We start from the raw sequence: 27816 nt of genomic DNA on the forward strand, positions 1-27816 counted from the left end.
GATGTCAATTCCCTTTAACAAACATTCACTGTGCTCACAATGGGAAACGAATTCCTATGTTAGCAGGATGGGGGAACTATCCAGTGTGATACCTACAAAAATATTACAAAGGCAAATACAAACTGGATGTATTTCCTCCAGTACGAAATATTTCATGCAAGATGAAATGGTAACATATCTATTGAGAAAAGGAAAGGAAGTTGTGGACCATGTCAATATCTCTAGGACCACCCAAGGGTCAGTGTGGCCAAAATGAAATAATTATCCATTCAAGACCACCTATGCTAATATTGGCTTTTTAATTTTGCCATCTATATACCTTCATAACGGGGACCAATTCTGGATGGTGACAATGATTATTTCAGTTCTAGAGTGGATAAATCTCTCACTTGTTATAGTCCTGTATTTTATTTATTATAGGTTAATAAACTGGGATCCTGGATTATCAATCATTCCTTAAAGTTTGGCTTTTGTTAATCAATCCTCAGAAACCTTATCAACTCTCAAGAGCACAAATCCAAATTTCAGGAAAGCAGCTAAGTAGGAATCCCTGGAACCCAGCAGCCACACACTGAAATTATTAAAAGTATATAAATATCCAAATTATATTAAAAATAAATCATAAATAATGACCCAGTTCCAGGTCTAGAAGAACTTCCTTATAATGGTAGTTTACTAAAAATGATAGAAAAATTCCGATTTCTTACCAACCTGAATGAGTACGCATATGTCTGGTTAGATGAGTTTTCTGAGAACTTGAATAAGGACAAAGCTCACATTTATACGGACGTTCTCCTACAAAAATATAATGATTAATGTTCAAATAATAAAATAAGGCAAATACAATTCTCACTAACAATACATACATTATTCAATACTGAGCAAAAATTTTTTACCAAGAATTTTTTCTCCCTATTATTGGCAAAATGGCCAGTTTTTATCATTTATTGAAACAGTAAATGACTTAATTCAGAATACACATAACTACATTATTTCTGCTTTGCTGAAGAAAAAGTATCATTGGCTTTCTGAATTATAGCCCTTTTAATTTTCACAGTAATGCTACATGTGTAATAGCAAATATTAAGAACTGAAAAATTATCTTGATCAGGTATCAATCAACTTCTGAAAATCAGAATTATCCTTAACAAAACCATGTACCCAAATTTTCTGATGCTATGGCTTGGGTAATTTTTTGGATCCTTATAAATGATAAATCTACCATTTTAAATTGTTAGCTTAAAGCAATAACATTTTTGAGTGGGGAGGCTATTGTTTTAAGCTAAAAATTTCAAGTGATAATTAGAAGTTTTATAGAAGACTCAGGTCAGTTTTCTTTTTCTTTTTTAAATTTATGTATTTTTTGGCTGCGTTGGGTCTTCGTTGCTGCGTGCGGGCTTTCTCTAGTTGCGGCGAGCAGGAGCTACTTACTACTCTTTGTTGTGGTGCACAGGCTTCTCATTACGGTGGCTTCTCTTGTTGCGGAGCACTGGCTCTAGGCACGCGGGCTTCAGTAGTTGTGGCTCACGGGCTCTAGCACACAGGCTCAGTAGTTGTGGCGCACGGGCTTAGATGCTCTGCGGCATGTGGGATCTTCCCGGACCAGGGCTCATATTCATGTCCTTTGTATTGGCAGGTGGATTCTTAAGCACTGCGCCACCAGGGAAGTCCCAGACTCAGGTCAGTTTTAAATTATACTCATAAAGCCACAGGGACAGCGACCAGCTGACAATAACAGACCAGTGATTTACTACTAAAGAATTTAAGATTCAAAGGCAGAACATGTGTGTTTTTTGGACAGGCGTTGTCAACCACAAAATATACTGAAAAAAACACCTTGACAATTTGTTTTTGTCTATTTTTTGGCCACAAGATAATAAGTATGACTTCAGGCAAGCCTCCTCATCTATAACAGTAACACTACCTTCATTTTCTAGAATTGTGAGAATTTAAGATAATACCTGTAGAGCATTCAACCCCTGTGCCTGGCACATAAACAACAGTTATTATTTTGTCTATATTATACATTACAGTAATAGATGTATTTAATAACATGGGACAAGGAAAGGAATAGACAGAGTGAAAAATAAAAAGAGAATGTGGTGATAAGTGTGAAATGTGTTCCTAATAACTGTTCAGCTGTTATTAGCTGGTACTATAGATTAGACATAAATAGCTCATGGTAACAGAATGCCTACTTTAGCCTGGATGAATTTTAAGATAGCTTAAAAAATGTTGAATGTGGGCTTTCCCTGGTGGCGCAGTGGTTGAGAGTCCGCCTGCTGATGCAGGGGACACGGGTTCATGCCCTGGTCTGGGAAGATCCCACATGCCACGAAGCGGCTGGGCCTGTGAGCCATGGCCGCTGAGCCTGCGTGTCCGGAGCCTGTGCTCCGCAACGGGAGAGGCCCTCATACCGCAAAAAAAAAAAAAAAATGTTGAATGTATTTTTGTAAAAAAAGATACATAATTGGCCAATAATCACATGAAAAGATGCATAGTATCATTAGCCAAAAGAGAAATTAAAACAAAACCGCAGTGAGATGAAAATTTCACACGCACCAACATGGCTATAATCAAAAATAACAGATGTTAACATTTATTTGTTAGGTTGTGGAGAATTTGGAACCCTGATACAGTGCCTGTGAGACTGTAAAACAGTGCAGCCACTCTGGAAAACAGTTTGCCGGTCCCTCAAATGATTAAACATAATTACCATATGGCCTAGCAATTCCACTCCTAGGTGTATATTTACCCAAGAGAAATAAAAACGTATGTCTACACAAAAACTTGTATAAGAATGGTCACAGCAACATTACTCATAATATCCAAAAAGTGGAAATAATCCAAAAATCCATTAACTGATAAACAGATAAACAAAATGTTGCTTATCCATACAAGAGAGTATTATTTGGCAGTAAAAGGAAAACAAGTACTGTACATAGGACATGGATGAACCTTGAAGACATTATACTAAGTGAAAGAAGGTAGCCACTGAGGGCCACATATTATATGATTCCATTGATATGAAATGTTCAGAACAGGCCAATCTACAGTGAATTATATGGTACATCAATTGTGTATCAGTCAAGCTGTTACCAAAAAAAGTTAACGGAAGAAAAATTTGATACCCTTACAGATTAACGTGAAGGATCAACTAAGGATAATCTACTTTTAAATTCTTCCTAACGAAACAAGTTGCTTCTGCCTGTGCAACTCACCAAAATAGGCATAAATACTCTAGAAGTGCTAGTAATTTTTCAGTCACACATATAGGCAAAAACATCATCTTTTAAAGTAGAATTTGTGAGGACTTCCCTGGTGGCGCAGTGGTTAAGAATCCACCTGCCAATGCAGGGGACACGGGTTTGAGCCCTGGTCCAGGAAGATCCCACATGCAGCGGAGCAACTAAGCCCGTGCACAACTGCTGAGCCTGCGCTCTAGAGCCCGAGAACCACAACTACTGAGCCTGCACGCCACAACTACTGAAGCCCGTGCGACTAGAGCCCGTGCTCCACAACGAGAAGCCACCACAATGAGAAGCCCACACACCACAACAAACAGTAGCCCCCACTCGCTGCAACTAAAGAAAGCCAGCACACAGCAACGAACACCCAATGCAGCCAAAATATAAATAAATAAATACATTAAAAAAAAAATGAATGCACTAAAGTAAAATTTGTGAACTGGTTAGATATCAAAACCACAAAATGAAAACTCTTTTGATTGAAGACTCAAATGGAAATCCTCAGCCCCCTACCATGATGATTACATATAAAATGAGATTCAGAAGTTTGAATCTTAGTTGTATATGACCATGGGCACATCACTTTAGGCTATCAAGCCTGAAGTTCTCCCTCAGTAAACACTGTCTTCCTCAGTAAATTGTTCTGAAGATTAGGAGAGAGTAGAAGAAAGCACCTAACACTGAGCACTCAATACAGGAACATAAGACACCCACTAAGTGAACCTGAAAAGTAGGCTACCTAAGGGAGAAATAAGAAACAAGTGATTCCTGCTGATGATCGCTTCTTATCTCCTCTGCTCTTCAGCACTAGATGAATTAATTTTTCCATAAATACCATTTTCAGAACCATGCATTTAATACCACTGACACTCTCAGAATTTACATAATAAATACTATCCTTCTATTTATACACCAACAAACTGTTTTGAAATTTTTTTCTTTTAAAAAACCACAAATTAGGTAATACTGGGGGAAAAAGCTTTTTAAAAGTATTAAGACAGGGGCTTCCCTCCTGCTCCAGTGGTTAAGAATCCACCTTCCAATGCAGGGGACGTGGGTTCGATCCCTGGTCCAGGAACTAAGATCCCACATACCACAGGGCAACTGAGCCTGAGCTCCACCAACTAATGAGCCCGTGTACCACAACTGCAGAGCCCACGCAATCTGAGCTCCACCAACTAATGAGTCCATGTACCACAACTGCAGAGACCACACGCTCTGGAGCCCCTGCACCACAACTAGAGAGAAGCCCACACACCCCAACGAAAGATCCCACATGCCACAACTAAGACCCAACACAGCCAAAAATAAAACAAATATTTTGTTAAAAAATGTATTAAGACCAGGGCTCCCCTGGTGGTGCAGTGGTTAAGAATCCAGCTGCCAATGCAGGGGATACAGGTTCGATCCCTGGTCCAGGAAGATCCCACATGCCACGGAGCAACTGAGCCCGTGTGCCACAAATACCGAGTCTGCGCTCTAGAGCCCGCGAGCCACAACTACTGAGCCCACGTGCTGCAACCACTGAAGTCCGCGCGCCTAGAGCCTGTGCTCCACAACAAGATAAGCCACCGCAATGAGAAGCCCGCGCACCGCAGTGAAGAGTAGCCCCCGCTCACCGCGACTAAAGAAAGCCCGTGTGCAGCAACCAAGACCCAACGCAGCCAAAAAATTTAATTAATTTAAAAAACACATAAATAAAAAAAATTTTTTAATAAAAAATGTATTAAGACCAAATAAGTTTAACACTAAAATGAAATGAGATATGTACAACCAATGTTAGCTATGTAAGTCATAACCTTATTGTGGAAATAGCAACTTTAATGTGGAGAAAAAGTTAAGTAATGAATGATGACGTATATAAAATACAGCCATTAAAATTAGTCACCTAGACAGTAATTAAGTGAAAAGAAACCACTGTAAAATTAAGAAATGGCAAAAAGTAGAGATCCTATTTTTAAAAAAGTATACATAAAAAATTGAAAATATACAACAAAACTGAAATTTTCCCAGTTCTCTCCATTTTCCTTTTTTTTAATTCTAAAAATTTCTTAAATCAACTAATTTAGACTTATTGTTGAAAACATTTTTAGATTTTGGGGAAAATTTTTAAACTGTTCAGTGACTCAACAATTTTGAAAGTATCAAAATATAACTGACACCAAAAAATCAAAATTTAATATGACAAAGACACTGGTCATATTCTTTTTTTTAATACTTTTTAAAAATATATTTATTTATTCAGTTGGCTGCGCTGGATCTTAGTTGCGGCATGCGGGAATCTTTTAGCTACGGCATGCAGGATCCAGTTCCCTGACCAGGGATCGAACTCAGGCCCCCTGCATTGGGAGCACAGAGTTTTAACCACTGAACCACCAGGGAAGTCCCAACACTGGTAATATTCCTTATGCTGACTTGCATGGTGGCTATGAGTATATATATTTGTAAAACTTCATCATTGTCAATAATACCTCAATTTAAAAAAATTCATAAAGGTGTACACATAAAAGTCATGCACTTTTACCATATGTCACAGTTACTACCTGAAAGCTCTACAGATTATGGCCAATTCTAAATTAGGCCCCAAGGTTTTCACAAAACTGTGAAAGGACATAAAGTACTTAGGGCGAAAGAATATATGGTATCTGGGATTTGTTTTATGATATTGCAGGTGAGGTTAGTTTAGTCTAACAGTTTGTTTAATTAAAACTGTTAAGTGATTAATGGTGTAGAATTCCCAAGTAACTCTCATTTCCTATGCCATGTAATTGTGAAGTGTGTGTACTTTTTTACTTTTGTAATAAAATGGTTTTGAAGCCTGGAGACAATCACAGATTATAACAAATTCCAAAGAGATTGCAAATTCTTTTACATAACTAGATTTTAAAGCTTTAAATTACACAGAAGCCATCTACTAGAGCTTAGGAATCTTGCTACACATGGTCTTTCTTATAATAGAATTTCATCTGCAAGTTTTCTTGTTTATGTCTACCACTTAAGCAAAGCAACATCAATTCCTCTCCTCAGTATGACTCATTTCAGCATGGGGTTCAGTCCTGCAGAGTGACAACTACTGCAAAAGGGATCTGATGCAAACAGCATTCCAGAGCCCCTTTTCACTTCTGATACAGAGTAGAGTACTAGGTTACCCTAACCATTTTGTTCAGACCAGTAATCAGTCCTCAAAGGTACCAATTCACATCAGGAAAATGTTAACATAACTATCAGTAGTTACAAACACTGCTTTTAAAAAATGAGACCCCTTGGGCTTCCCTGGTGGTGCAGTGGCTGGGAGTCTGCCTGCCAATGCAGGGGACGTGGGTTCGTGCCCCGGTACGGGAGGATCCCACATGCCGCGGAGCGGCTGGGCCCGTGAGCCATGGCCGCTGAGCCTGCGCGTCCAGAGCCTGTGCTCCGCAGCGGGAGAGGCCACAGCGGTGAGAGGCCCATGGACCTCAAAAAAAAAAAAAAAAAAATGAGACCCCTTAATGAAAGTCAATTTAAAAGTGAATAATTAAGGGGTGTTGGGGAGAAATGGGGAGCAACCACTGAGAGGGGTTTCCTTTTGGGGTGAAGATGTCCCAAAATTGACTGTGGTGTTGGCTGCACAATTCTGTGAACACAGTAAAACCAATGCATTCTAACTTTCAATGGATGAATTGTGTGGGAGTGGAGTACATCTCAATAAAGCTGTTATTTAAAAAACTGAATTGCCAAATATGACAAAATATTAATAACTCTTGAGTATAGCTGATGGGGACCCATGGGTGCAGTGGGGCATTCTCTTCTGAGATGTTTGAAATTTTTCATTTTTAAAGTGTTTCATTTGGGGGGTAGCGTACACTTATAAACAAGAAAGGTCCTCTTACCTGTATGAGTTCGAACATGCTGAACATAATTGTTTTTTCTGTCTGAAAAATAGTTGCATTTTCCACATGTGTATACTTTCCTTGGAAAATGGTTTCTCAAGTGTTTCCTCCAGTGATATTCGCTTACTGTGGTGTACGTGCAAATGATGCACTTGTAGACTCGCTCATTGTCCCCGGCTCGGGTGTGGTGTTTCAGGTGAGCAGTATAGTGATCATAGCGATTGGTATTGTAGCCGCAGCGGTCACAGCGAATGGGGCCCTTGGAGAAATCTCCCTCTTCCCCGGTGGAAGAGCCACATTCCCTGGCTTTGGCTTGCTTCTCTGCACTTTCCTCCACAAAAAATTTCTTGGCACTATGAACTCGGATGTGATGCACAAACTGTTCTTCAGATTCTGCTTCATACTGGCATGGTTTACAGCGAAAGGGCTTGGTCTTCAAGTTCTTGCATTTGTCCTCTGCTACAGGTGTTTCCCGAGGAAGATCTTTATTTGCGCTGTACGGTTCTGAGGCAGCTGACACCTCAAACACAGGCCGCGGCTGCACAACACTGAGTTCCAAACTCTCCAGTTCCATGTTTTCCAGCCCACTGGGCTCGCCTTTTACCTCAGGAGACTCCTCAAGTCCTTCTCCGTCACTATCTGAAAAGTTGTTATCCCCAACAGGCATCAATTCTGCCATCTGTCTTTCTTCGCCAACCAGGTAATCACAGCAGCCGCCGTTTACTTCCCCAGTTAAGGCCACATTTGCCAACATGATGAGCTGAGGCGCAGCCAGTTCAGCTCTGGAGAGATCAGGCAAGTCATACATGTCGTTAGGCAAGGCCATGCCCATGGTGCCACTGCCGGTGAACAGACCTCCTCCTCCGGAAGACTGCCCCATTACCTGGGTGGCCATAACGGTGTTCTGCATTCAAAACAAAACAAATAACACGAAAGCACCACTTTAAACACAACTTTTACTGGTCTAAAACCACAACATCACTGTAATTCTTCATAACTTAAAAAGATACATTTTCCAATATAATCTTTAAACTCAATCAGCTTCATTAACTACTGAAAATAAGCCTTTACAATATTTTTGTAATTCCAAATTCTCTTTACTGCAGTTATCAAAAAAAATTTCTATGAGCCCCTACAAAAAATTCTATCAAGCGTTTGACACAACTCATCCATCAACTAGGTCTACCACCGGCTTGCCTTCCCTCAAGCACTTTTACTTTTTCTAGTGGAAAAATATAAGTAACCCTCATTTTTAGTGCTAATTAAAATTTTATTTTAAATTCCATATATGAACAGTAAACTGCTGTCCTCTCAACTCCCCCTTCAAAAGTTTACTGGTCTGAATCAGAAAGGGGAAAAATCCAAAAGCTACCTGTGCATTTATTAAGTACAAACAGCCTGAAAAGCAGAAGCCTATAGTTAGTGAATTGAAGTTCATATGAACTCAACTAGCTCCAAAAGAATAAACTACAGTTGACCCTTGAACAAGAGGGTTAGGGGCACCAATCCCCAGTGCAGTTAAAAATCTGCATGTAACTTTGGGTTCCATAAAAACTAGACTACCAATAGCCTACTGCTGACCGGAAGCCTTATGGATAACATTAACAATCAGTTAAACATATTTTGCATGTTATGTGCATTATATAATAGTGTACAAGATGAATTGTGCTTGTCAGTATCTTTATCAATATTGTATTATACGATGCAAAATACTGTAGATGTTACACGTATTACTAACATTAGGCATCAAAAGAGAAAAGATAATGTGAAAAAGAAATTCATACTTATTTACAGGTATAACGATTAATGCACTGATAAAGAAGCAGCAACAATGATTGCTTTATGGTAGTCTATTGTGATCAATAGGACTGCTTCACAGTAGCCTAGCCTATATGCAAATGAATTAATCACAAAATTTTTAAGCATATAGTATAAGGCATATTCATAATATAGTATTGGAAATACTGTTTTGTTTTAAGAAACTACATACATGTGATGATAGGCTGATACGCTTTCTCAAATTGTAAGAGGCATACTGTATTTTAATGTAAGTATTTAAAAGCAAAGTTATACAGCAGTAGAAAAACTAATACATTATTAATTTCATATTAAATATCATCTTATACCTTTGTACAAGTCTTGCACACAATGAATACTTAGGTAATGACGATGATGACACAATGTCTCCCAGCTCTTGTTATACGATTACTAGATTTTCACAAGACACACACACACATATCCAACAGATAAGTTTATTAACTGAATGGCATGATTATTTACTATTCATTAAGTGGAAGTGGATCATCATAAAGGTCTTCATCTTTCTGTCTTCAGTTGAGTAGGGTGAGGAGGGCGGGGAAGAGGAGGGGTTGGTCTTGCTGAGTCAGGAGTGGCAGAGTGGAAAGAGGTAGAGGAAGTGGAAGGGAAGGAAGAAAGAGGTGCAGAGGCAGAAGAGGTGGAGGAAGTGGAAGGAGGGAGGCACTCTGTGTAACTTGAGGGAAATACATCTTAATTTCTGTCTGACTTTTTTGCTTTTCCACTTCTCTAAAAATGTTTCTATAGGGTACTAATCCTTCTTCAACCACTGGCTTTAGTTTTAGTGTCTGTATCACACAAGGGTCCAAGTCATAAAAGAAGTCAAAAGTAGTCTTCAACAAAAGGAACCCTGCTGCCAGACTGTCCAATGTCAATTTGTTTTCTGGTACTGCTACTTCCATGTCTTTTTCCTCATCATCTGGCACCGGCTCAGAAACACTTAACTCCAAATCGACTCCCGTTAATTCCTCTGGTATGGTGTCTATTAGCTCTTGAATATTCCCAAGATATGTATCTTGAAGCCCTTCACCGCCCCCCCCCCCACCTTTTTGCCATACCCACAATCTCTTTCATGACTTCCTTGATTGGCTGTCGTAAATCCTGTGAAGTCTTGCACATCTGGACACAGTTTTCTCCAGCAGGAATTTATTGTTTTAGGCTTGCTGGCTTTCACAGCTTTTTCTATCACAATGATGTGATCCTTCCAGACTTTCATGATGTTCTATCGGGGTTGTCTTTCATAGCATTGACAATCCTTTCATAGAGTACCACAAGTAATGAGCCTTCAAGATCCTTACAACACCTCGATACAGGCTTCATTCAAAGACGTTGTGTTGGGGGACAAGTATACCACTTTGACACCTTCAATGTTGCTCATGGTTCTAGGTGGCCAGGGGCATTGTCCAATACCAAAAAACTTTAAAATGCAGTCCCTTACTGCAAGGTACTTCGTGATCAGGGACAAAGCACTGATGGAACCAATCCAGAAAAGTGTTCTCATTGCCGAGGCCTTCTTGTTGTACAACCAAAAGAATAGCAACTGGTATTTATCTTTTTTCCCTTTAAGTATAGTGGGCTTCAGGAGTTCCCTGGCAGCCTAGCGGTTAGGATTCCAGGCTTCTGCCGTGGCGCAGGTTTAATCCCTAGTCAGGGAACTGAGATCACGCAAACCATATGGCGTGGCCAAAAAAAAAAAAAAAAAAAAAGGATAGTGGGCTTAGCAGCTTTATAGATAAGAGCAGTCCTGATCAAAAAATCAATTCGCACAAAACATGTTAGTCTTCAATCAGCCTTAAATCCTGATGCTCACTTCTCTTTCTTACTAATGAATGACCTTTTTGGCAATTTTTTCCAGAGTAGGGCACATTTCTCTGTGTTAAAAACCTGGTTTAGGCAGACAGCCTTTCTCTTCAATAACTGTGTTCACGGCATCTGGGAACTCAAAGCCGGTTCTGGTATCTTGATATTTTTTTCTAAAATTACCAAACTATCCTCTGCTGGCATTAAATTCTCCAGATTTAGAAACTGCACCTTCCTTTTGCTTTAAGTCGTCATATAACTTCTCTTTTCCTCGAATCATATTAGACTCTATAGGTATGCCTTTCTTATAGTAATGCTATAACCACGTAAAAGATGCATTTTCAATGAGATAGAAAGGCATTTCGCAAAAAGTGTAAGTCTTTCATGTCTGCTGGCAAAAATGCAGAGACAGTTTCCAAACTTCCTTTTCTTTTTTTACAACAATCCTTACACTGGACTCATTGATCTTGAAATGGCGGGTAACAGAAACTACAGAACTCAGTTTATGGTACATATCAAGCAATTCAACTTTTTCTTCTAATGCCATGACTTTACTTCTTGGGAGCATTTCCAGCATCACTAGAACACTTCATATGGGTCCCACGGTGTTATTCAAGGTTTCTGGTATCACACTAAACACGATAAAAAACGCTCAGGAACTACGAGAGGTGACTTTTTTTTTTTTTTTTACTGCAAACACAGTTTACTGGAGAGACCAACTGCTCACCTGGAAATGATTAGACTCACAAGACGTTTTGAGTGGATACCTGCAACACTTGCACTCACCAAAACAGCAAAAAGAGGTAGCTATGAAATTATTACAGTACTACAGTATGGACTACAGTTAATATTAGGCAGTAATGAGTTACTACTGCATCTTTACATTTGTTTACATTTCTCTGGACTGGAATGGTGCCATGGGTGGTCTGTGTTTGTTTAATTTTTGATAAATTTAAACTTTTTATTAGATTTGTATATATTTTATGGTAGCAAATGATAAAATACACTATTATCTACATATATTTTAGGCACTCATGAGGTACCTTCTAAATTTTTTCGATATTTCTAGGCTATGTGTATCATCTGTAAATTTTTTCAAAATGTTGCAAATCTCTAAGAAACTTTCCAATATATTTCTTGGAAAACAAAATCCACATATAAGTGGACCCATACAGCTCAAACTCCTGTTGTTTCAAGGGTCCAATGTACTCTGAAAACATACTTAGTACCATTAAAGTACCACTTAGTTTCTTTTTTTGATGACCTGTTTCAAAGTAAACAAAAGTTATGGACCTTTCTTCCTGTAAAAAGGGAAGTTTGGTGTATTCAAAAATACACAAATGAAAATACAGAAACTTTCAAACCCCCTAATAAAATAACTGGACAACTCAGCTCCAAATCAGCAACTTTCTTGCACTGCGCTTGACTTGGCCCACTTGCCTGGCGGAGCCATAACAAGATCACCTTGAAAACATGTTGGGCTTTTTTATAAACTGTCTTAACCATGCTACTTTCCAATCTAAAAGGTGTAATTCTCAAATTAGGTGTTCTCCTGCGAATTAGAAAAAGCAAAATAGGTGGCAAAGGCTAAAAAAAAATGTTAAACCCAAAATACAAAAAGTAATCCTGTCTCACCCAAGTGCATAAACACAATCCGGTTGAGTCATAGGTACCAACAAAAGTTGGAATCAAATGCCATCACACAAAGCAAACGCTGTCCAAGGGTTTAACAGCCCAGACTACTCGGTAATTTCTAATTCTTCCCAAACTCTAACTACCATCCCCAAAGGGATTTTAACGTTGGTCGGGAAGACTGTCCAAGCACAGTCCGAAAGCCCAACGTGCTACGCGAATTCCTACGTGCTGCTGCCACCAGAGCCTGCCTCGGCGGCGGCATTCCTAACTCAAATAGGCATTCGGCCATTTTCTCAAAATACGTACCAAACACAAAGCAGCTCTTTGCAAACTCGGGAGCTCTCGCTTCCTCTCGGCTCGGCCCGCTCACTGCACCACTGACACACCAGTTGCCGCCACACTCGTCCTGAACCTTTCCCTGGGCTCCCCAACACTAAAGACTGCAAGACGGGCAAACTCGGGGTGCCGCTGGGCCAGGTCAAGTCTTCCCCAGTTCAGCCTGCCCCCTCCTGTCTCGCGCGCCGGAGTCCGGGAAGAGGGAGGAAAGTTACCGCGTCGCCGCCGTCCCGGCTGCTCGCCGGCCCCAGCCTCGCCCTCCGCAGGGGGCCGAGGAGCCGCCGCGAGCGCCCTCCCGAGGCGCCGGGCCCCGAGCGCCGGAGGGGGCACCCCGCGCCCCGGAAGTTTGCGGGTTCACTCCCCCACGGCGCCCCGCGGGACGCGCGCCCCGACCCCGCCGACGGCGGCGGCTAGGTGGCCCCACGCAGAGGGCCCCGGCGGCGGGGCGGCCCGATCGCAGAAATCGCTGTCCAGCCCCATTGGCAGAACCACCCGAGCCCCAGGCTGACTCAACCCTCCCGGCCGCACTCAACGGCGCCTTCCGGCGAAAGGGAGAGGCCGCAGAGGGAGGGGGCGGGAGGACCGCCGGCAAGCAAGGAGCTGCGGCGGGACCTGGAGCAGGAGCACGAGAGGAAGTTTCAGAACTAGGGCCCCAAGCAGCTCCGCTCCTGGCCTCAGGACAAGACTCCCAGGGACGCCCGGGCCCGCGCGGAGGCGGCGGCCCGGCCTCAACTGGGGAGGGGGTCCCGGCGCCGCGCCGCTCCCCACCAACGCCCCCGGCCCAGCCCCCGGACCGCGACGGTGTAACCCGATCCCGTTCAGCCGCCAGTCCCCGCCCGACGCGGCCGCCACCGCCGGAGCCACAGTATCTGCAAATCAGCCCTGGACAGCGCCTCGCTCCGCGTCCTTCCGCGCCCTCCCCCTCCCGCGGCAACCGCCGCCACGACCGCCCGGCCGGCCCGCCGCCCCCACCCAACCGTCACCCAGACCGCGCCACGCTTACCGGCCTTCCTGGGCGAGGAGGGGCGAAGACCCGCGTCGCCGCTCCTTCTCGGACTACTTTTCTTTGTTGCTGGAGTTTCGGGGGAGGGGAGGGAGAGGGCGGAAAAGTTGGACGCTGGGGCAGTCGAGGCCCGCGAAGACCCAGGAGAGGGGCTGCAGAGAGTATTCAGGCCTCCGGCTCTCGCCCTACCGTCCCGGCCGCCGCCGCCGCCGCCGCCGCCACCTGGGGCCCCGGACCTCGGCGGCGCTTGCTCTGCTCCTGCGCCGTGAGCTCTCGGGAGCCGCACATTCCAGCACAGAAGGCTGCGCCGCGCACCCGGCCCGCGGCGCCGCCGCCGCCGCAGCCGCCGCCGCCACTCCCGGGACACGCCCCCTCCGCCTCCCGCGCGCGCCCGCGGGACACGCCCTCTCCACCGCCCCCGCGCGTGGCCGCCTGGCGCGCCCCGCCCCTGGATGAAGGAGGTTGCTCTGGGCCCCAGCCGTGCTAGGGGCGCCCCGACGGATAGCTGACCCTGACCTCCTCAGATCCCCAACTCTGACCCTTAGGTCTAAAGAGAAGCGAGGCCGCCTCCCTTTCTTGATTTCCATCATAAACAGAAAAGTTAACTCCCAGCCCTGGCGTGCATGCATGAGAACAGCACTGTTAAAAGAAAAATGTATAAGCTTTGTCACCCTCCCTTTCAAGTCTAAAGTGCTTGAAAATACCTTTAAGAATCTCTTCAAGTCTCCACCCTTAACTAATTAAGCTTCATTTTAAGCTTCTACGTAAAAAATGCCTTCCAAATTTTAAAATGTAAGCCAAAAAAACGCAATCAGTTAGTGAGTTGTGAAAAGAAAATGTTACAGGAAGGTTGTGGATTCAAAATTGTGAGAATGAGGACAGAGGGGACAAGTCCCTAGACGTGGAAGGTCATTGCTGAGCCTTCAAAGCACTATTTCAGTGTAGCAATTACCCTCAGATTACAGAGGGTATAGAGGGTGGTGAGGACGTGGAGGCTGCTTCCTGAGCAAGTTTTGGAGAGTAACCTGCTTCCACGTTTATAAAGTGGGGTAACCCATGCATGCTACCTGGTACACAGTAATATGCTAGAGAGAGAGGGAGAGAGAGAGAGAGAGAGAGTAGTTTCATGCCCCCTTCCCTTCTTTTTGTACCAGAAATGCCTTAGATGTCTTAAATAACAGCTGTCCTCAGAAATTGAATGGCTCCCTTAAACCCCTTAGTGTGGCATTCGAGATCCTGACTACCCAGATCTAGATAAGTTGGACTATCAGTTTTATAAAAGAGGTAGCAGCAAGTGCTTTGGGGGTTTAGAGGAGGGAGATAGTTTCTAACTAAGAGGATCTAGAAACGTCACAGTAGATGATTATCTGATCTGGCCTTGAGCACTGGGAGAATTTCAACAGGTAGAAAATAAGGGAAGGAACATTATACACAGTGAAAACAGCAAGCTCAAAAACCTACCTGAGACTTCCCTACCTCCTTCTCAGGCTCCCCCAGTTCCTTCTCTTTAAAGTTCCTTCACTTTTTTCTCTTATGAGAGAGCTTTCAGACTCTCTGGTCTACTCCTCAGTAGACTTCTTTTCCTAACTGTTGACAATGTTATTAATTAATGCAATGTCAGATGCAAAATGGAATGAAGGTCCTATGGTGCTTAACCACAAAAGGTTTTGATACTTAATATCAAATTCAAACTCTCCCCATGAATCAAGAAGTATTCACCTTCATTGATCCCAAAAGAAAAAGAAAAATGCAGAAGGGAACGGTAAAAAAAAAAAAGAGAGAATGGGGGGTGGGGGGAGTGTAGAAGGAATGAAAGGAAGGAAGAAAGGAAAGAAGGAAGAAAACCTTTGTAGGCCTGGTAACAAACTTTTTTGTTTTTTTGGCCACACCACATGGCTTGCATGAATCAAGAGTTCCCTGACCAGGGATGGAACCTGGGCCCCTGGCAGTGAAAACGCCAGGTCCTAAACACTGCACCACCAGGGAATCCCCCAAATGTTTCTGCATTTATTCAGTTAAAAAAAAATTTTTTTAACTAAAATCTAATTTGAGGTTGCATGGGTTTTTTAGATGCTGTAGCCCAGGGAACAATTCTGTCCTCTACAAAGCCCTCAAAAATGTTAACATTCTTTCCCTTTTTCATGTCCAAAAAGGCAGCATCTCTTTTTAAACTTACTAGATAAATGTCCTTCATTCCTCAGTCTGACTGCTTACTGGAAATGTTTTATTAATTGGGAATTTATTCCCACATATTGTGATGCAAATAGATGAATGGCAAATCAGCAGCTGCATTCATTTAAAATTAGCGGAGGCCCTTGTTCAAGAGATGGCATATTCAGAGTGACCCAAATTATCATGACATGAAGGCCACAGGTCAAATTCAAAGCCAAGTTACAAATCAATAGAAACTTTCCATTGAAAAGCTGGTTCTATAAACTAATTATTAATTGTTTTCAAGAAGCTCTGTGTTACTTTGCTGCATCCAAAATTTAAGATCTTCTACAAAATAAAGACTTTAAACTGTCACTGATTTCTGGTTTTTAAAATCTGAGCCCATGGATTCTTTCCCAGAAATTTAATTCATCATTTAAAAATTTTTAATTGTCATATGTTCTTAGTAATATTTTTCTCTAGAGATTCACTTCATAAGTTTGGTTAAATATTGTTTTTGAGCTTCTATGCTTTTTATTCCTGACCATGATTCGCTTTTTCTTCAGGAAAAGCTCAATTTGACTGAGCTCTTTTTAAGAAGTTCAATAATCCACTTTAAATGTTACATCTTGGTCTTCCCTGGTGGCGCAGTGGTTGAGAGTCCGCCTGCCGATGCAAGGGACATGGGTTCGTGCCCCTGTCCAGGAAGATCCCACATGCCGTGGAGTGGCTGGGCCCGTGAGCCATGGCCGCTGAGCCTGCGCGTCCGGAGCCTGTGCTCCACAATGGGAGATGCCACGGCAGCGAGAGGCCCGCGTACCGCAAAAAAAAAAAAAAATTAGGGTACAACATCTCCATCCTGATGTTGAAACGTTATGGTTCCACTATCACCAGCCAAAGAGGTAACATTGGACGAACACCTGGGGCCTTTCTCCCATTTTCCCTACATTTCCACTTTGCACCTCCAGGAGTCTCCTCCAGAGATAACTGATCCTGTAAGGATTAAAATCTGGCTCTGAAATTTGTGTTCTCTGAGTCAGCACAATTTCCATTTCTCATTTAGTTCACAATGACTTACAATAACTTAACAATAACTTTTAATAACTTATAATAACAATAACTTACAGTAACTTAAAATATTGCTTTGTGCTCTCTACAATCTTATTCTGAAACTTTTGGTGATGGTAACAAAAGTTGTGATAGATTTGAGACAGAAAAGGAAGGGTTCAGGGCACAACAAATAAAAGAATGATACAACCATTAAGAAGATCAGGACATGACAGAAACGGGTTAGAACCTACTAGGCCAAAGATGGCAGAAGATTAGATTTCCAGTAGACTTTGAGCCTCATTATATGCTCATTGTAATACATTAGCATTCTAAATGAAACACACACAGGTGCCATCACAGTTCCAAGGCTGACCATAAAAGGCCCAAAAGTGGGTGGTGCCCCAATTCCTGGAAATCCCTGCCCCTTCTCCAAGGTAGTTAGAATATTCCTCCCACTTGTTAGCCTTTGAAATTACCCAGTCCATAAAAAGTAAACACCTGCACACCCCAGGGCCTCTAGCCTTCTGAGACAGCCCCCAATCCGTCTATGGAATGTGTATCTCTCTAAACAAATTTGCTTTCACTTTACTAGCTCTTGAATTCTTCCCTGAGAGAAGCCAAGGACCCTCACTTGGCGCCCATCCCAGGAACTCACCGGAGACCTGAGACATGACCATCCTCTCCTGCCCCATTTTTCCGGCAACAGATTAGACAGTGCACTGGCCAGATAGGCTAGAGAATGGTTTCTCCTTCCCTATGTTGCTTTGAGAAATCACTGCTCTTGACTTTCTTCTGTAAAATGAAGAGGTTGTACTATTGATGGCTAAAATTCTCAGCAGCTTAGTAGTCTAAGGTGCTTTTTTTTTTCAATTAGTTTTTATTGGAATATAGTTGATTTACAGTGTTGTGTTAGTTTCTGCTGTACAGCAATAAGGTGCTTTTTATTCTGTTAAAATTTGAATCTTGGGCTTCCCTGGTGGCACAGTGGTTAAGAATCCGCCTGCCAATGCAGGGGACACGGGTTCAAGCCCTGGTCCGGGAAGATCCCACCTGCCGCGGAGCAACTAAGCCCAGGCACCACAACTACTGCGCCTGTGCTCTAGAGCCCGCGAGCCACAACGACTGAGCCCACGCACCACAACTACTGAAGCCCACCCGCCTACAGCCTGTGCTCCGCAACAACAGAAGCCACCGCAACGAGAAGCCGGCGCACCGCAAGGAAGAACAGCCCCGCTCGCTGCAGCTAGAGAAAGCCCGCACGCAGCAACGAAGACCCAACGCAGCCATAAATAAATAAATGAATTTATTTTTAAAAAATTGAATATTGTGCAGGTATTTCCTAGAACATATATATTATATATAATATATATATACTAATATATATACTATATATATTAGTAATATATATATACTATATATATACTATATATAGTATATATATATTACTAATATATATATACTATATATATACTATATATACTATATGTATATACTATATATAGTATATATATATATACTATATATATATACTATATATATATACTATATATATATATTAGTTATATATATATATATATATATATATATTAGTTCAGTATACCTGGCAGTCCTAGTTTCTTCTCTGTAGCTTCTTTTGCCCTCTGTGGGGAGACCCACCAGTAGGTCTTGAGCCACACTGGCTTCAAGAATGATGGTGTCTGAAGACAGGGATTTACGGCCTGATCTAGTGCTGTTGATAGCAGCTTCATCTCCCCTCGCTGCCAGTTGGGCCCCGACCTTCTGTTCTGGTTCTGGTAACTGGAACACAGTGTCTTATCCATGACAGTATCTGCAGCTTGAGCCACAGAGGTGTTCCCTAAATGCTGAGGGACGGGAAGGAGGTGAGCAAGGGAGGTCCAGAATGAGCCGGGATCCTTCCTGCCTCCTCATGGAACCCAGACCACATTTTGAACTACTCTCCCCTCGTTCCTCTTCCCTTCACCTCACTGGCCTTGTTGAACCCTGGCTACTCTCCCGACTTGCTGTTCTTTTTCTGAAAGACTATCCAGTACCTCTGTGTCCATCCCGCTCACTCCCTCCCCTCCTGGGTCCGATGTTATCTTCTCAGTGGCCACACTCTTTAGAATTACAGCCCCATTCCCTTTACACCCAATCCTACTGTCCTTCCCTGCTTTGTTTTTCTTATTAGCATTTATCACTAACAAACATCCCATGTATTTTATTTATTCATTTTATTTACCATTTTATTGTTTATCTTTCCTTACTAGAACCAAGGTGCAGAAGGGCAGAGAAATTAGTCTTTATCTCCAGTGCCTATAACATGGTAGTTGCTCAACAAGTGTTTGTTAAATTTACAGGATCCTAGTTTGGTGTCACAGTCTCAAAATGGGGCCCCTCATATCCCCATTGGTACCCCCAGCTCAATACCCATCACAGACTTCCCTCATGCTAAATGCTGGCCTGCCTCTTTGAATGGCCCCTAAAATATCCCCTTTTCAATAGCTGTTTGTTGAATGGACAAATAAATGCTCTCAGATCACCGGTCCCTGTGCGCTGCCTTCCTGTCGAAAATCTCCCTTCCGGCTCTTCTGCATATTGTATTCCTAGCACACTCCTAGTTCCACACACCAGTCTTTCCTTGGATTATCCTTGGTGAAATTTAAGAGTCCGTTTGGGCCTCAACGGTCCTTCCATTTGCCCCTGTTTTTTTGGTTTTTGCCTCTATTTTTTTTGGCCATACCACATGGCATGTGGGACTTTCCCTGACCAGGGATCGAACCCGTGCCCCCTGCAGGGCAAGGGCAGAGTCTTACTCACTGGACCGCCAGGGAAGCCCCTTGTTTTTTGTTTTTGGCCACGCCACCACTACCATGCAGCTTGTGGGACCTTAGTTCCCCGACAAGGGATTGAACCCAGGCCCTCCACAGTGAAAGCAAGGAGTCTTAACCACTGGACTGCCAGGGAATTGCCTGCCCCTGTTTAAATACAAGCCACACCCCTCTCCCTGCACAGCCCTGCCCCTCCCCTGCATTCCATCTCTTTGTTGTGGCCTCCTCTATTGTCCTTCTTCCCAGAATCCTTCCTCCATGTCATATGCTGACCACAAAATGTTGCAACTGGAAGAGACCTTAGGGGTCCAAGCTCTTGTTTTATAGATGAAAAGAGACAGGCCTGCAAGCATTTGTCTTGTCCAGATTTGCACAACTAGTTAGGCCACGGCCAGAACTTGGATCCAGGGACACAGATTCCCAACCGGTCCAGTGCCCTTCCCACGTGCCTTAAATTCTCTTCACTGGCAGCAGTCTGCCCTTACCTAAAATATCTTTTACTCTTTTGGGCCTGGTGAATTATTTTGTTCAATGGCTATACAGATAGCATATATCTGAGGTAAGAAGTCTCTTCAGATCCACATTTCCTTAACTCTTAAGCCTATTTTAAGGTTAAGATTACCTTCTGGCACGGGAAACCCTTATTGTCCTGCATTGCTTTTAAAACACTCATGCCCCAGCATTGACCTTTTAACCTACAAAGCTCATTGTCAATTTAGGGGAAATGGGACTTGATTCAAAAGACAACTTCTGGCTGTCTTTCCCTTCCTTCCGAAAAGAGGCAAAATCTTCCAGAGTACCATGAGAGGTATACTATTGTACATAGTTTTTATACCCTTTCTGACCTGACCATGAGGACCTGAAGAGATAAAGAATTGTGTTGTGTGTTCTCCACATGATCTTATTTCTGACACAGTCAATAAAATCAAACAAAGTATTTATATCAACCCAGCCAAAGCTAAAACCAGGTGGTGGTTTTATAAATAAATGTTTCTTCAATGGACATTTCCTTATTTGTCTTCAAATAATCACTTAACCTACCAGAATGGCTAAAAGTAACATAGCTATCCATATAAGGTGCTGATGGGGAAGCTGAGCAACTAGAGCTCTCATCTATTGATAATGGAAATGAAAACTGGTAGGGGGTCCCCAGAGAAAGAGAACCAGGCATGGCTTTCCCGACATATAAGAGAAACTAATTTGGCCTAAGTTTTCTGCATCTAAGACTGGCACCATGCTTGCCTCAGTAATTAAAGATCTTAAGGGAAATTAGGAAAGAAAGGAACAAAGGAAAAACAGTCAGGAAACAATAGTTCAGAGATAAGACGAGTTTAGTTTCTCCTCAAGGGATATAAATAACAATCTGTTACATATCTTTGAGTTCTGCAGGAACCAAGGCCCCTACCCAGGTGGAGGATGCAATGATGATATTGACCTTTTCTGACTTCTATCAACTAAAGCTTGGACTCTGTCAACCTATGTCCCAGTTCTGTGTTGAATTCTCTGCTCTAGCTCCTTCAAGAATATGTATGTACCCTTAGCTTAAAATTAAGTTCCCCAATTTTGCTGTTTGGGAGACACTGCTTTGGGAAACGTCCCAAGTGTTCTCCTTATTTGCTGCAAGTAATAAATCCTCACTTCTCCCAATCTTCGGCTTGCTTCTGTCTTTTGGTTCAACATCCCCCAAAAGAACCATTCTGGAAAATAGTCTTAAAGTTTCTTATAGAGACACGTAGAACACAATCTAGATATGCCATTCCAGGTATCAACTGAGGAGAATTGAAAACTTACGCCATGCAAAAAACCCTATAGATTAGTGTCCAAGAACAGAAACAAGCCTAAAGCCCAGCTAGCGAATGAATAAAATTTTAATATACTCATACAAAAGTGTCTAGGAGTTAAAACTTTTCCCATAGAACTCTCCTACACTATTGGTGAGCATGTTAGTTGGTGCAAACACTATGGAAAACAGTATAGAGGTTCCTCAGAAAACTAAGAATAAAATTACCATATGATCCAGCAATCCCACTCCTGGGCATATATACCAACAAAACTATAACTCAAAAAGATACATGCACCCCTATGTTCATAGCAGCACTATTCACAATAACCAAGACAGGGAAGCAACCTAAATGTCCACTGACAGATGAATGGATAAAGAAGATATGGTACAGGGGCTTCCCTGGTGGCGCAGTGGTTGAAAGTCCGCCTGCCGATGCAGGGGACGCAGGTTCGTGCCCTGGTCCGGGAGGATCCCACGTGCCGCGGAGCGGCTGGGCCCATGAGTCATGGCCGCTGAGCCTGCGCGTCCGGAGCCTGTGCTCCACAAGGGGAGAGGCCATGGCAGTGTGGCAGTGAGAGGCCCATGTACCGCAAAAAAAAAAAAAAAAAAAAAAAAGAAAAGAAGATATGGTACATATATACAATGGAATACCACTCAGCCCTAAAAAAGAATGAAATAATGCCATTGCAGCAATTTGGATGGAGACAGAGATTATCATAGTAAATGAAGTAAGTCAGAAAGAAAAATATCATATGATATCCCTTATATGTGGAATCTAAAATATGACACAGGGACTTCCCTGGTGGCACAGTGGTTAAGAATCTGCCTGCCAATGCAGGGGACATGGGTTCGATCCCTGGTCCAGGAAGATCCCACATGCCACGGAGCAACTAAGTCCATGCACCACAACTACTGAGCCTGCACTCTAGAGCCCGCGAGCCACAACTACTGAAGTCCACGCACCTAGAGCCCTTGCTCCACAATGAGAAGCCCTCACACCAAAATGAAGAGTAGTCCCCGCTCACTGCAACCAGAGAAAGCCCGCGTGCATCAACGAAGACCCAACACAGCCAAAAATAAATAAATAAATTTCTTAAAAAAAGTAACATAAAATATGACACAAATGAACCTATTTAAGAAAGAGTAACAGACTCATGGACATAGAGAAAAGACTTGTGGTTGCCAAGGGTGGGCGGGGGTTGGGGGAGGGATGGAGTGGGAGGTTGGAGTTAGCAGATGTAAGTTATTATATATAGTATTGATAGACAACAAATTTCTACTGTATAGCACAGGGAACTTTATTCAATATCCTAAGATAAACCATAACGGAAAAGAATATTAAAAAAAGAATGTAGGGCTTCCCTGGTGGGGCAGTGGTTGAGAGTCCGCCTGCCGATGCAGGGGACGCGGGTTCGTGCCCAGTCCAGGAAGATCCCACATGCCGCGGAGCGGCTGGGCCCGTGAGCCATGGCCGCTGAGCCTGCGCGTCCGGAGCCTGTGCTCCGCAACGGGAGAGGCCACGACAGTGAGAGGCCCGCGTACCGCAAAAAAAAAAAAAAAAAAAAAAAAAAAAAAAAGAATGTATATATAAGTGAATCATTTTGCTGTACAACAAAAATTAACACAACATTGTATATCAACTATACTTTAATAAAAAAGAAAAAAAGAACAACAACAAAAACTTTTCCTGTACTCATTCTTTCTTGATTCAGGTCTTTTGAATTCAACTGACAAAAGACAGATTAACAAAGGATAACATTCAATCACCATATTTTCCTTAAGGTATGTAGAGGGTGCACAGAAAAATGTGACTCAAGGGGCAGTTAGAATTTAGGGCTTATTATATACCACCTTAATGGGGAAGGGGAGGGAGAGAAAGACACTTATGGGGAAACAAATGAGTTCTCAATAAGGGAAAGGGAGGGAGAAAGGGCATTCATGGGGAAACAAATGACTTTCTGGAAAGATAAATTGGCCTCAGGAGAACAGATGGGAGATAGGATAGTTTTGTAACAATGTCTGTTTACATGTGGTGTGGAGACTTCTCATGGCTCCTGATAAGAGTCAATCATCCCTGGTGGATCCCAGGGATGGCCTCTAGGGTAGGGGATTTATGACAATTGAGTTCTTAATTCTACTTTTAGGAAGATAAGAGATTTCACAAACTCAAATGCCTTCTGATAAAATAATTTCTATGCCACAGTGAGTGGGTATCACTGACCCTTTCAATAGTGAAACCAAGCAGGACCCTGTGGGGCTTCTGGGCACGGAAGCCTTTCCGTGTCCCTTGATTCTTGTTTGTAGGGAATAGGTTTCAGCCTCCATGACTTTCCCTGAGTTCCAAAGGGCAGGTTCAAACAGTTGCTAATCAGGGAGGGGATGGGATGCAGAGACAAAGGAGGAGCAACCAAGAAACAGTAGTGCAGCCTTGGAGCAGGGTCCTGGTTCCCTCTCAAGGAATACGCATAACAATGTCTTTAAGCTCTTTATAGAATTAAAAACCCCAAAATGGATTATGTCAGCATTCCTCATACCACAGAAGACTACCTGAAGTCAGATTAAAGGAAGCAGAGAGGCTCATCAAGATTACCTGAGGGGCCTCCCTGGTGGCACAGTTGTAAAGAATCCACCTGCCAATGCTAGGGGACATGGGTTCAAGCCCTGGTCCGGGAAGATCCCACACACCGTGGAGCAACTAAGCCCATGTGCCACAACAACTGAGCCTGCACTTTAGAGCCCATACTCACAACTGCAGTCACAACTGCAGCCCACGCTCCTAGAGCCCATACTCCATAACAAGAGAAGGCATCATGGTGAGAAGCCAGCGCACCAAAACAAAGAGTAGCTCCTGCTCGCCCCAACTAGAGAAAGCCTGCACGGAGCAACATGGACCCAATGCAGCCAAAATAAATAAATAAAATAAATAAATTAGGGCTTCCCTGGTGGTGCTGTGGTTAAGAATCCACCTGCCAATGCAGGGGACACGGGTTCGAGCCCTGGTCTGGGAAGATCCCACATGCCGTGGAGCAACTAAGCCCGTGCACCACAACTACTGAGCCTGCACTCTAGAGCCCGCGAGCCATAACTACTGAGCCCGCGTGCCACAACTATGGAAGCCCGTGTGCCTAGAGCCCGTGCTCTGCAACAGGAGAAGCCACCGCAATGAGAAGCCCGCATGCCACAACTAAGAGAAAGCCGGTGTGCAGCAACGAAGACCCAACACAGACAAAAATAATAAATAAAAATAAATATTTTTTAATTAATTATTTATTTAATTATTTTTAAAAAAAGAAGATTACCTGAGACCAGATTAGAGGAGTGCAGGCCCTGCACACACCCTAATTTTGTCAGCACAACTCCACCCTTGAACTACTGCTATAAAACATCTCACTAAATCCTCCTGGGTTGGGACACATAGTTTTCTTTTTTTTTTTAATATATTTATTATTTATTTATTTTGACTGCATTGGGTCTTCGTTACTGTGCACAGGCTTTCTCTAGTTGCGGTGAGTGGGGGCTACTGTTCATTGCGGTGCACGGGCTTCTCATTGCGATGGTTTCTCTTGTTGCGGAGCACAAGCTCTAGGCACGTGGGCTTCAGTAGTTGTGGCACGTGGGCTCAGCGGTTGTGGCTCATGGGCTGTAGAGTGCAGGCTCAGTAGTTGTGGCACACGGGCTTAGTTGCTCCACGGCATGTGGGATCTTCCCAGAGCAGGGCTCGAACCCATGTCCCCTGCATTGGCAGGCGGATTCTTAAACACTGCGCCACCAGGGAAGCCCAGGGGACACATAGTTTTCAAGGGCAGAATCCTGCTGTGTCCCCCTTTGCCTGGCAAAGCAATAAAGCTCTTCTTTTCTACTTTACCCAAAACTCTGTCTCCAAGATTCAATTCAGCACCGGTGCACAGCGGCGGAGCTTTCGGCATCAACACCGTGAAACCTTAACTGAATCAAGTGTATCAATTTGGATGAAAATGAAATCTAAATTCCGATGTTGTGCTCAGAAGATAGAATGTTTCCATAAGAAGATAGTCTGCATGTAATCTAGAAAAGAGGAAAATGAAGGGGGAAATATTGGCACTGTTTACCTAACACTGTCCGCAGAGCACTGAGACACTGAATCTGACAGAGATGCATAATCTAGGTTTAGGACAAGCATAGTTCACTTGGATTTTTTGGCTCAGAATAGATGTGAAGATTATCTCTCCTGATATTAAGTCCATGCTCACAAAGTCAGTTAATAGCTAATAACATATACCGTCCATACTTTGATTTCAAGCAACAATTAAGTCATTAAACAACTAGTATTCTAATTTTTGCATCTCCTCCTGCTATTCTCTCCCTAACATCTCCTACTATATTTCTTTCCTTTTTTTCACTCTCACTCACTGGGCTCTAGCTACACATGCCTAGCATAGTGCTGTCATAAAACCTTTGCACATGTACTTAAATGAAGGATCTTGAAATAAGGAGATCATCCCGGATTATCTGGGTGTGTCCTAAATCCAAAGACAGGTGTCCTTATAAGAGATACACAGAGAAGAAAACAGAGAAGGCAGTGTGAAGACTGAAGCAGAGATTGGAGTGATGTGGCCACAAGCCAAGGAAGCTGGCAACCATCAGAATTTAGAAGAGGCATGGAATGGATCCTACCCTAGAGGCCATTCAGAGTCAGCATGGCTCTGCTGACCTTGATTTTGGACTTCCCGCCTCCAGAACTGTGAGAGAATAAATTTCTCTTTTTAAAGCCCCAGTTTGTGGCAATTTGTTACAGCAGCCCTAGGAAACTAATACAGTGCATGATACCGTCTATGTAATGGTCTCAAACTGACAAAATTATAGATATGCAGAATAGGTTAGATGTGACCAGGTATTAAGAATGGAGAGGGGGGTGTGTTTGTGGGGTTGGGGGGATGGGGTGGTGGCTTGTGATTGATTATACAGGGACACCACAAAGGAGATTGTTGTGGTGATGGAATAGCTCTATATGCATGTAAATGTGATAAATCCGAATAGGGTCTGTGGATTGTACCTATATCAATTTTCCTGTTTTGATATTATACCATAATCATATAAGATGTTATAATTGGAGGAAAGTGGACGAAGGAGGACATCAAATCCCTCTGTACTATTTTTGCAACTTCTGTGAATCTATAATTACTTTAAATTGAAAAATTTAAAGAATTAATTTCACTTGTTTCTTTTCACTATTTTCAGTTATGACTGCTAGAAAATTTTCAATTACATATGTGGCTTGCATTATATTTCAATTTCATCAGTGCTGCCCTAGAATGTGATGTTCTCCTTTGGGGTTCTTATATAAGGAGCTGAGTGGCCTCCTGCCCTGAAATCTCAGGCTGACCTTCCACAATTGCAGTGAAAACTCTACAAGCCTGGGAAGTAAAGTAGTAATAGGAGGGAAAGTACAAGCTGAGTCAGAGAGAGCTGGATGGAATCCTGGCTTTGCTACTTAGACCTCAGGCAAATCCTTTAACCTCTCTCAGTCTCCATCTCTTAGTCTGGAAAATCAGAATAATAATGACATCTTGCCAAGTCTAATGTGAGAACAAAGTGAGGTCATAAATGGAGAACTCCTACCAGAGTGCCTGGCACAGTGTTGTGTCAAGTGCTCAGTAAATGTCAGTTCTTTGCCATGCTCTTCTAAGTTTCTCAGGCCACATTAGGCCTGCACAGTTCAAGAAAGAGGAAGAGGAGGGAAGTGATAATTGGGCACCATCTTAGGCACTGTCTGCTGTGCAATGGAAAGTACATTACTGTTTAGAGATGCTTTCAGGACTTGATTTCATTCACTGCTCATGACAATCCTGTGATGTAGATTATTGCTGTCAATCATTAACCTCCCATAAAACCACCAAAAAACTTGTTGACTAAGCAAAGCTAAGTTTAATACTGCAGAAAGAAGGAACAGCACCTTGACAGACTCTTAATAATAAGAGGAGGATATTTATAGGGTTTCAGGCCCAGGTCAGATGACTTTAAGCTGCTCTGGTAAGGCAGGGAACTGGTCGGGAATGGGCAGACTTTATAATATAATAGTATAGCATTGGTGAGCATAGCAAGGTGACGGTCTTGAAACAAGTATTAATGAGCAACTTGTTAATTTTGATAAGTAATTTTGGTAAGTCCACTTCCCTGGTGTTCCAGTGGTTAAGAATATGCCTGCGGATACAGGGGACACAGGTTCGATCCCTGGTCCAGGAGTATCCCACATGCTGTGGAGCAACTAAGCCTGTGCACCACAGCTACTGAGCCCGCGCTCTGGAGCCTGCATGCCACA

General features: G+C 42.9%; 1 protein-coding gene across 4 annotated transcripts in view; it reads right to left on the reverse strand.

The window, feature by feature from the left end:
• Positions 1–27816, reverse strand: part of LOC132425944 (RE1-silencing transcription factor-like) — a 191574-nt gene that overhangs the window by 13310 nt on the left and 150448 nt on the right. For 2 of the 4 annotated variants that reach the window (XM_060012461.1, XM_060012460.1), the window contains 2 exons: positions 7118–8021; positions 712–795 (listed from right to left, as the gene is read on the reverse strand). In XM_060012461.1, the coding sequence (XP_059868444.1) occupies positions 712–795; positions 7118–8012 (979 nt within the window). In that variant the 5' untranslated portion in view covers positions 8013–8021. Of the gene's footprint in view, positions 1–711; positions 796–7117; positions 8022–12673; positions 13032–13706; positions 13776–13895; positions 14048–27816 lie in introns of those variants that run through there. The other 2 variants (XM_060012463.2, XM_060012462.1) reach the window with 2 other exon arrangements.

The sequence above is a fragment of the Delphinus delphis genome, chromosome 5, assembly GCF_949987515.2.
Source record: "Delphinus delphis chromosome 5, mDelDel1.2, whole genome shotgun sequence".
Lineage (NCBI taxonomy): Eukaryota > Metazoa > Chordata > Mammalia > Artiodactyla > Delphinidae > Delphinus > Delphinus delphis.